Raw genomic sequence first — 10,840 nt, forward strand, 5'->3', positions numbered from 1 at the left:
CTATATATTCTGCACAAAATATGACTTCTTTAATGCGCATAATAGTGTGAACGTAATTTTGTCATAATAAATCAGATTCTTTCGGGAATTTATTTTTACAAATTTGCAATTTTACCACGGGAAAGAGTACATTTTGCCTTTTATCATGATCACTACCGTTCATTGTTTTACTCTCGTGACAGCACGGTTGACTAATTTTCAACCCGACTTAACTCATGGCAACGACGCCGGTTATCCGGCCATTAAGACAGGGCAACTTTAGGGAAATTAAATCACTGGAAAGACTGATTTGTAATTTAGATTTTAGAAAACCATACGTAACCCGAGATTGGTGTGAAGCATTGGCGTTTTGATCGTGCTCACGAGAATTGGCATTAGCAAAGCGGAAAAGAGCAAAGTACGTGAAAACTGTCTTGCAATATTTGTAACACAAAAAATAACAACATATAAAGCAACGTTACATATACCGTAGATAAGAATGGATGATTGTACTGGGAATTTTGAGTTTTTGATAAATGTAAATCATTAATATTGTTTGTTATTTGTTTCCAAATGTCCATATTTATATGAACGGGTTGGTATTCCTTTGTTTGTATTAAATGGAGTGTCATGCTAAAGTCTCACCTACCAAACATCCCCAACACCGATGAAAGATATTGGGTCATTTGAACTTATTTCAAATGGCATATCAATTTGTCGGTTTGGAGTCCGTTTCGTTGGTGTGACTTTAACATGATAATTATTCACGATGAATTAAGAGTAGCAAATAAAAACGACAATGTGCATTGCTAATAAGTAAATGAGTAGTCTTGTATCAATGCCTAGCATTACATTTATTGATAGAAAAATGCTTTAGATTTTTTATTAAAATTGAAAAAGAAAATAAATCGTATCACAAAGTATTTCAGTCTGTCTCCTTTTGGCGTTAGTCCTCGAGACAACCTAGCCTGATTTGACAAGCAGGCCTATAAATGCCTACTGATGAATTAAGTATTTTTCTGAGAATTTTGGGAAAGCAGTATTCCCCGTTCTCTATATCCTAGTAAAATGGGTTATAGGTTAGGGCACGTGAAAATACCTCAATGAGTCCTGGCGAGCAAAATCCATATCCATAAGTTAATTTGAGACTATTTGGGAGTAGGTGAGGGCGTTATTGAACAATGAAAACGAAATTTAATACTGCGACCAACAAAACACAAGGGCAATACACTGGTCTTCAAAATATTCCCTGGACTTTTTGATTCAGGCGTTCACTAGTGAACTGCGACAGAAGTACGTCATCAGGACTGCTTTGTGTTCACGGCATACAAATTGGGACAAGTGAACAATGATATAAAAACTGGATAGATCACGTCCAATATTGCCTCACACACGACCTTAAAGCTACAGAAAATCTATCCCGTGACACAGTCAACAGTATATGGTGACATACCGACGTGTGAGAAACAGCACGCACACACACACACGCGCAAGAGGAAAAGTGTGGAACTTTGTGCGCGCTTGACCTTTTGGAGAACTTTTAAGTGTTTCCAGTGGCCTCAAAAGACCGCGTTGTTGCTCTATCCATTTTTTTTTTATATCGATGGAAGTGAATCACCGCAATAAACAAAACAAGCACACACTGTTTGTCCATCCTGGCGAATGACGGTATGGGGGGATCCGCATCGTTGTCAAGAATATTTGATATGTCAGGCAACGTTAATCAATATTGGGCATGCTCAATGCCTCGCGTTGCTTGACAAATTCGATGTAAAAAACTTATCATTAGGGGCGGTGCCAATTTATTTTGGGGGGTGGGGGCAAGGCGACATACAAAGTGACGTAATTTTTTCCTCAATCGAAGTGACAGATGTAAAAAAGACTTTCATGACTAAGCCTTCTCTTTGTTATAGCTTCATCATTCTTAAATCTTCCCTTTTCTATTTTTTAAATCCTTATTTCTTAATGGGGGGGGGGGGGGGAGGGGGGGGGGGGCTTTGTAACATTATCTTTTAATTTGCTTTGTCTTTTTTTTGGGTCAAGTATCAAAGTACCATAGCCTATATGGAGAATGGACGATACAAATCGGGCTTTCAAAGTGATGTTGTATAGACCACCCCTTCCTTGTTTTCCTCTGACGTTTGTGGTGGGGAATCTTCATCATATTTTGTAGACAAATCTGTAGGCGTCACCTTCTCGACTTCACGGACGTCTTCGTACATAGGGGCTTCCGGTTTAGATTCCACCTCCTTGACATTCTCATGATCATTGTCTGTTTTCATGACTTCTTTCACGTCCTCGACCACGTCTCCCCTCTTCTCCTGATCTTCGGTTTTGTTTTCAGAACTACTTGGCTTGGGTTTCACGTCTTCGTAGTCATGTGCTTTGACAGCTTTTACCTCGCTAGGCTCACCCAAATCGTCACTAGTCGTCTTCTCTTTCACATCCGATCCGTCGAGAACCTCCTTTTCTACCTCGACACCTTTCTCCTTGTCCAAAGCCGACGGACCGGGGACATTCTGGCCTTCGTCATCGGGATCTTCCGGGTTGTATGTGGTGTTGACATATGCGTTGGACTCGCCTTCCTCTGCATCGACGTTCTTCATACCTTCGATGACTTCCTCCTTCCGCCTGTAACCGTCGTTCTTGATGCAGGTGGCCGTGAACCAAGCTGCCGTGACAATCAGAATGAACGACCCGATGCAAGAGCCGATGATGACCGGGATCATCTCGGGATCGACGCCATCGATTCGGATGTCGATTGGCTCAGGGGGTTCAATTTCTAGATTGAATGGGGATCGGATAATAGATACGTATGCTAATAAATAAGTAATTCCGTTATTTCAAAGCTCATAAATCATAAACTCCAAATCCAACCATTTTTATTATTTCTCTTTCCGTCCAATTTCATTACAAATATGAAAGGGAAGAGAAAATAAATGACAAAAAATCGGTTCCTCTTTTAAAATAAGACGTAATTTCTGCACGAAGAAGGAAATTAAACTGTATATTCCATCATTACTGCCTCAAAACAGTACTACAACATGTAAAATGACCTGATGACTATGAAGTATTTTGCGAGAGCTTGGAAAAAGGACATATCCTCGAAAAATTTATATTTCTCTGTCAATGATCAGCTTTTGCCATGGTTGAAGTATCTAGACCTTTTAAACAGTATTAATGCATTTTCCTTTTTAACAAAGATAATACAACAGGAGTTGATAGAAATGTAAGAGATGACTGTCACAAGGGATCGACACGATAAAATAAGGTAAACCTACATCATACTTAAAACAAAAATGTGAATGAATTAAAACTTACTTTCATCGCAATAATAACCCGTGTAGCCTTCTGGACACAGGCAAATGTATCCGTAACCCTCCTCATGGCAAATGTAACCCTCTCCACAGGGGTTGTTTTCACAGTAGTAAATTTCTGTATTGTGAACAAACAAGAAATCTGCATTTATATCATGTAGGCTTTTAATATATCCTGTGCTTTTGCTTAAGGACGTAGAGTTCCCTCAATGTGGTGATGGAAATCGAACCTTGTATTTAGTGAGCATGGTGTTTTAGCCGCTCTGCACACAGATACTGTACATTTTTTTTTTCAATACATTTTTTTTTTTTTCAATATGTTTTTATTAAGGATTTCATTCAAATGAATTACATAAACTGCAGATGAATACAAAACAAAATACAAATCTTCATTTCATATCAACAAGGATATGCAAAAAAGTACATATATATTTACCAAGAACTGAAGCAAATAAGGACGGAATGAAACTCCTTAAAATTATACTTTTATATCTGGAAAAAAAAAAAAAATAACTCAACTGAGTCCCCAACCCTCTATGTATTTCAATAATAATTAATGTTAAATGGCTATATAAATGATTTGCAGGAAAACAGAAATCAACCTAAATGTATTATCATTGCATCCCATTTTAAATCAAGCTTCAACATAACTTTACATAATTATACACACATACACACCCACCTTAACACCCATACACACATGCACATACCACGCATACGTAAACAAACATAATATATACAAATCTGCATAATGAACGTTTAACATTCATGTACACACACACACACACACACCCTCACACACACACGCACATAACCAACTCCCACACATTAACGCACACCCACGCTCGCACATCCGATTTCTTGAACAGCGACACGAAAGCAATACAAACATGAAAAAGGTAAACCAACGATGATGATGACTGACTTCAGTAGCTATTACAAACATAATAACTTATCATTATTGCATTACGAAAAACTCGACGTATTTTAGGTCCCCTATTTAAAAACATTTTTGTTCAAATACTGTCAATTCAAATCAGGAATGGTTGACTAATGATATTTTTACCTGTTTCGCAAAGCTCTCCTTCCCATCCTATTAGACAACGGCAGTAATAATTAGTACCTGCAGATTCGAGGGTTGTACAAGCTCCTCCATTAAGACAAGGATTGCTTCCACACGGATCTGAGGCTATGGATCATCAAGTTAGTGAGATTAAAATGGTGATTTTATAGACCAATATTCGATTGTATACTTACAATCACTAGCGTACGGGAGGGGGGGGGGGGTGTTCCCTGACGTGATCTTGACGATCAGTCTTTTATTGTTATTGTTTTGTCCTTAATGAAAATACTTTCATTGGAAGATGCTTCCGAAAAATGACGATGAACCTTTACCAGAGTACATTGTTTTTACCTATAGAGTAAAGTGATGTTGGTAGGGCTCAAATTCTCAGGATCTAAGTATTTATAAGAAAACATATTTTGAATACAAGAAACTAAATCAATTAAGTAACAAAGATACAATTATGTTCCTCCATATTTGACGAGCTCTTTACTCGATTGCGTCTCGCTAGGGTCCATTAGTTTATAGGCCCCTGCTGTGTCATCATGTTACCCGAATGCAAGAATGTGATAATATTATCTTTTCATGAATAGGGTCTTACGAAATATCTTCAACTACGCTGAGCTTCAAAATATTCTGCTTTTCACTCACCAAAGCATCCGTCACTAAGTGATATGTCATCAATAGCAATATCCCCTAGGTTTCCATCGCCCCGTGATCCAATGAATTCAAGCTACAGAAATACAAGAATAGGAATAATATTATGGTTGAAGAACGGTAACAAAAGCGTATCAATTGCCAATAGGTTCATTACTATTACAATGACCCTATAGGTGTATAATATCGTGAAATAATGGAAATGATGTTGATCTTAGTAATTAACAAACTGACAAACAAGTAATTGAGTGCTATAAATATTCGCACAAAATGATGCAAATACAAACATGTCCGTCCACATTTTTTTGTTTTTTCTGGGGGAGGGGGGGGGGGGGAGCGTAAACTTTAAAAATGGGAGGGGGGAAGCGACCAAGCTTGTCATTGGACATGTTGTAGCGCTAAGCTGCATTAATTTTTGTAAAGTAAAATTGAAGGATTCCGTCCATAATTTTGTTTAAAAAAAATCAGTAAAAATGTAAGTTTTCAAAATTTCTGGGGGCGACTGCCCCTGCCCCCCCCCCCCCGGCTGCGTACGACCAGGAATTCAAGAAAGAAACTTTAGTTATAGCAAACTCACCGTGTAATATGCTTTGTCGTTTATAGGCAGATGAAAGTTTACGTGGACCCATGTATCATTGCTCTGTCCAGGTGATACAATGGGAATAGGAAATCCCCTCCACCCATTCGTAGATATCATCATTTTAATATATAATTGCAGCTCGCCGACATGTTCACCAAAAGCATGGTAATAGAAGTCGATGTAACACATAGTAGATTCATTACTTGGAAAGGACTTTTGCTTGAAGAACTGGACAGATGTTAGGTTGGCTTCAGATGGTCCATTTGGGCGCGTGGTTTCGATGTACATGTAATGCCCTACGATGGAAAGACGTTAAAAGTCGAGAAATTAGCTGTTATTCCGGACTTATACAGCTTTCATATTTATTTTCAAGCTGAGGTTTCTAATGGTAATCAAAGAATTGAGAAATTGTAATTCAATAGGTTAAAGCTCAATTAATTTCATATTGATTCATAATTATATACTTCGAAGTCTCAGCGATTCAAGCTGAGGTTGTAACTTAATTCGCCAAAAATATAAACAAATATTTCTTTGCCATTTTTTGGTCTTTTTCAACAGCGGCATACTATATGACTATAAAAAAGAGACCAAGTCTGCCAAATATTCAATTAAAAGAAATATTCAGTGTTGAAAATACAACATACAGCGCGTCCCCCCAAAAATATCCCTCTGACATCATTGGACATAGGACTGAATTAATTCTAAAATGTGGTAGGATTAATAATAAAAGTTCATGAGTAGAAAGCTCATTTCATGATCTAACTTCTATGAAAATTTCATTAGTCGCGCTTCATCGGTTTTGAATACACACTGTTACGTAACAGTGGTGCATTTTAGCCCATTCCAAGTTTGCAGCATTGATGCATTTCTTCATTGTCTTTGGCATGTTAACCCCCATTGTTACATCCAGGATCTGAGCAGGGACATTTCCCTAATCATATCCAGGATCATCAAAACATAAACTTGAGCATGTTCAGAAGGACAGGAAACATAAAAAAAACAAGTTTGATTGATGATTGATAAGGGAAATCAGTGCACCAACTTGAAAGAAAATGTGGATGGGTGAGTAAAATAAGCTGAAAAAAGGGGGAATCCACAACTTTAATTTAATCACTCTTTGCGAAAAGGAACTTTACCAAATAAATTTTTTTTTTCTTTTTTCTTTTAAATTGTTACATTGAATTGACTTGACCCCAGTAGGTTATTAACTAAAAAAGTAATGAAAACAAAAATGCAGTATTGTTGGAATAATGCATGAAACAGACATGACCCGTTATCATTGTGCATCTCCCGTTATCAAACATGAAGTGAACTGTCAAATATTGATACTGCCCTTCTGAACATGCTCAAGATTGTGATTTGATGAGCCTGGTTAGATCATAGAGATTTCCCTGGTCAGATCAGGGAATTCCTTGGTCAGAACTAGGAGATAGAGGTGATATCTCCTTGGTCAGAATGGTCAAAGGGGGTTGATATGCGAGAAAGTGCAGAACACAAAGCAGTGCTGCATGCATTTTTACAGAAGTTAGAACATGAGATGGGCTTCCTAGTTCCATACATTTTATTGAGAACAATTTTTATTTGTGGAAGCAATTTAGCCGCATATCAGAGGGAATTTTTTTTTGGGACGCGCTGTATATAAAATTTAAAAAAGATATACACATTTAAATGATTTTTCATCCATAGTATTACTCTCGTTCCTAATAAATATTTATTGCACTATGATCCCAATATGAATTCCAAATTGATCGATGGAAATCGTTTAAAAATACCAATAAGTCTAAGCTACAATCATCGTTTTGTTTGAAACAAAGGCATGATAACGGAAATGATCAAAATGCCTATTTTCTTTCATTTCACACAGTAACAGAAAATTCCAAAGGAATCTTTTTATAAAGGGTGAAAATGTTCCTCGTAATGTATACTAAATCCATTCTTATCGTAAATTGAACTTGTTGCTGCTTTTTTTCATCTACAACCTGAATTATTCTGGAAGGTGTGATCACTGCGCGGTCCAGTGTCGAGAGAGGGCGTTTCACCAGAGTGTCTGGTCCAGTCGAAGTCATCTTCCAGGTCCTCTTGGTAAAAGAAGCACAGATCACCCATCTCACTGCCCTCAAAGTCACATGAGGTGGGCATCTCTAGGGATTTAAACAAAAACAAGACACGACGCGCAGTGAAAATGAAATTCCACCGGTGTATATTGCTACTGTGAATAGTTAGTCTTAAGAAAAAAAAGTGTTCTTTATGCCCGCCCACTCCCCCTCCCCCAAAAGGAGAAGAAAATATGTAGGCTATCTAAGTTTTACAAAAGGCGTTGAGCTTCAGGAGACAAAATAAAAAATATCCCTCTATATGTACGGCCATACAATTGTTTTGTGTGAGATTTTCACGCCTTTTTATTGTCTTGATGAAATGGCATGCATGTTTCTCCCCATAATAAGGGTTTTTTTTAATTGGCTATATCAACTTAATAATAATAATATACACAACAAAAAAGGTAAGTCCCCCTTAAACAAACATCAATAATTTCTGAACCAATGCGAGTTTTTAATATATTTTTACATGAGCGTGTAGGTAATTTTATAAGCTATCCTCTGAGTAAATGTTATGGACGTATTTTACGTCATGCTTCAGTGAGCATCGTCAAAAGGCAAAATGTCACTTTTCAAAAATCACAAGCCAAATATCATTACTTTGATTCCATTTTATTGGAACTAATTCCACATTCTCATCATGAAAAATAGTCAATAGGCTTGTAAAAGGTACTTTCTAAAAGACGATAAAACTTTTTTGGCAAAATTTCACGGTTGAATAAATACAAGTCCAAATTTGCTATAATTGGATTTTTTACACATTTCTATCAATAAAAATGATGGAATATGATGACAGTTTTTTTTGGGAAGAGTATCTTAAATAACATCAATCGTTTCACGGTTCAATGAACATTTATTGAAAACAAAAAATACGATTTTCAAATATCATAGGCATGTATCGTTTCATTTTGGTAACTGAAAATGATCGTTTCTCAGCTTTTTCGTAACATGCTTCAATGATTAATAATTAAATTAATAATCAATAATTAAACATTCACGCTTGAATGAACATGTGGAATGTGATTAGCTCTTTTTTACGTTATTGGAAAAAATGCAATTTGTAACTATGGATATCTGTCACAAACCTCCTTGCATAGTTCATTTGATTTGATTTTTATGAAAATTCCGATGTTTAATGAATCAGTGAGCACACAATATTCGAAAATTATGCAAATTAGAAGAAAGTTCAATGCCTTGGCCCCACTCTGTGCCGTATCGACTGGTTATTTTGGTGTGCGCGCTTTTTGGATAGTGTTACTCTGAAGCCATGTGCGAAGTTTCATGAAATAACTGTTGGCAGAAGTAACAAAATCCGTCCATGAAACAAACCCTTATCTCATATTTGTTAAAATTTTGACTTCCTCTCTCATAGACTTGTGTACATTATGGGTGCATATGTTTAAGAATAAGTAACCCCTTATTCAATATGGTGGAACTTTTTTTTCAAGGCTGTCTTTGGCAATGTCATTTGGGAGTAATGTTTATCAATCTATGGGCAGAATTCTGTGCAAAAATGAAATCGATTTGTTTATTTATGGATGAGTGAACACGCATCAAAGTGGGAAAATTTGTATTTTCAATGTCACAGACTCATTTTAAAGGGTAATAAAGTGAATATTGGGGGCAAATGTGACTTTAATTGCTGTTGTTTTTATCATCCATTATTTCTATCACCACACACTTTCCGAACATTTTCATGGTTGAGCGAGCACATTCGAAAACTTAGGAATGAATACTCTTTATACTGCATAACTGTATTCTTTTCCTAACAATTTCTCATGATCAGTTTAATTTACGGACAAATCAGTGGTGGATCCAGAATTGTAAAATGGGGGAGGCGCCTATAATCGGGGGAGACACCAACATTTTCAAATTTTTACATGATCTAACAAGTTGTAGAGGATACTACCATAAACCCCTATGATGATACGTCACAATACAGGGTCCGCGGAACAGTTTTTAAAGTGGGGGGGGGGGGGGGGGGGGGGGGCTGACCATGCAAAAATCACAATCGTATGGTAATTTTTACATTTTTGTAAATGCTTTTGGAAAAAAAGTGGGGGGGGGGATTGAAGCCCCCCCGCTTCCGCGGCCCCTGCAATACATTGTGCTCACTCAACCATGAACATACGATATCAAAATTGTGTGTGGAGTGGCTAAATGATGGATAGTAAAACAGCATTAACACCATAAAATTCACATAAAAACAACTTTTGCCCAACTTTGTATTTGCACAATCTGAAAAACGACTCTTGTGACTTTCAAAATTGGTCATTTTTAATTCAATCTTCAATTACTCATGCATGACTCAGCCGATCAATCTCATGGAGTTGCCTAATGAGTGTAAAAAATTACCTACGAAATATCATATCTCAAAATAATTCCGTTCAAAAGTTACAGCAATTTGATTTAAGGGGGACACTTTTTTTGTTGTGTATACAAAGATGCTGATATAAATGTACATTCGTTAAAACATGTTATCCACGAACTAAAATATCATCAATGTGGAAAACGTTTTTTTTTTTAATTAAGGAAACAGCGTAATGATGGGATAAAGTGCGTTAATTTTTAATGATTGCCAGTTGAGTATTACAAATATGAATGTTTTTGTTCTGGCGTGATATCTGACATATGGAGTTTGTTCATCATATACATTACGTATACAAGTAATACGATCAGCCAAAAACATAAAATGCAAGTGTTTGATAAAAGTTTCCTTTGTATCGCAAGTATAAAGATAAAAATGGGTCACCGGTTTAAAATGGCTGATGTGAGTGCAAAATGAACGCAATATGCTTCGAATTTAAGAAAGGAGGCTATAATCTGAATGCTCCCCATGGAGAGGAGAAAGTGTACATATCTAACGCGGCAAGCCAAAATCCGATATAATGTGTAAACCTCTGATGTCGTTTCATGTACCAAAAGCGGATTATTATTATTATATTGCATTTTCCCCTTTAAGACGGGTCGAAATGCAAAGGCTTTTGTGGCATATAAACCCACGAAGAGATATAAATTAAATATCTATGAAATCATTATTAGCGGCAACAAGCTCGATAATAGATTTCAGGTACTTGCATCTAACATTTGATATTTTTGTAATGCGTGAAACAAAACAAGGAAGTTGTTCTTAATGCTACAGTCACAT

The 10,840-nt window shown here is 36.6% G+C and overlaps 1 protein-coding gene across 1 annotated transcript in view; it reads right to left on the minus strand.

Annotated features, from left to right (window-relative positions):
- Positions 1 to 796: 796 nt before the first annotated feature.
- Positions 797 to 10,840, minus strand: part of LOC129261545 (MAM and LDL-receptor class A domain-containing protein 2-like) — a 16,341-nt gene continuing 6,297 nt past the window's right edge. The window contains exons 5-10 of the mRNA XM_054899605.2: positions 7,576 to 7,737; positions 5,594 to 5,892; positions 5,011 to 5,092; positions 4,363 to 4,485; positions 3,301 to 3,414; positions 797 to 2,761 (exon numbers count right to left, since the gene is read on the minus strand). Coding sequence (XP_054755580.2) covers positions 2,073 to 2,761; positions 3,301 to 3,414; positions 4,363 to 4,485; positions 5,011 to 5,092; positions 5,594 to 5,892; positions 7,576 to 7,737 — 1,469 coding nt within the window. The 3' untranslated portion in view covers positions 797 to 2,072. The remainder of the gene's footprint in view (positions 2,762 to 3,300; positions 3,415 to 4,362; positions 4,486 to 5,010; positions 5,093 to 5,593; positions 5,893 to 7,575; positions 7,738 to 10,840) is intronic.

Source organism: Lytechinus pictus, chromosome 5, assembly GCF_037042905.1.
Source record: "Lytechinus pictus isolate F3 Inbred chromosome 5, Lp3.0, whole genome shotgun sequence".
Classification (NCBI taxonomy): domain Eukaryota; kingdom Metazoa; phylum Echinodermata; class Echinoidea; order Temnopleuroida; family Toxopneustidae; genus Lytechinus; species Lytechinus pictus.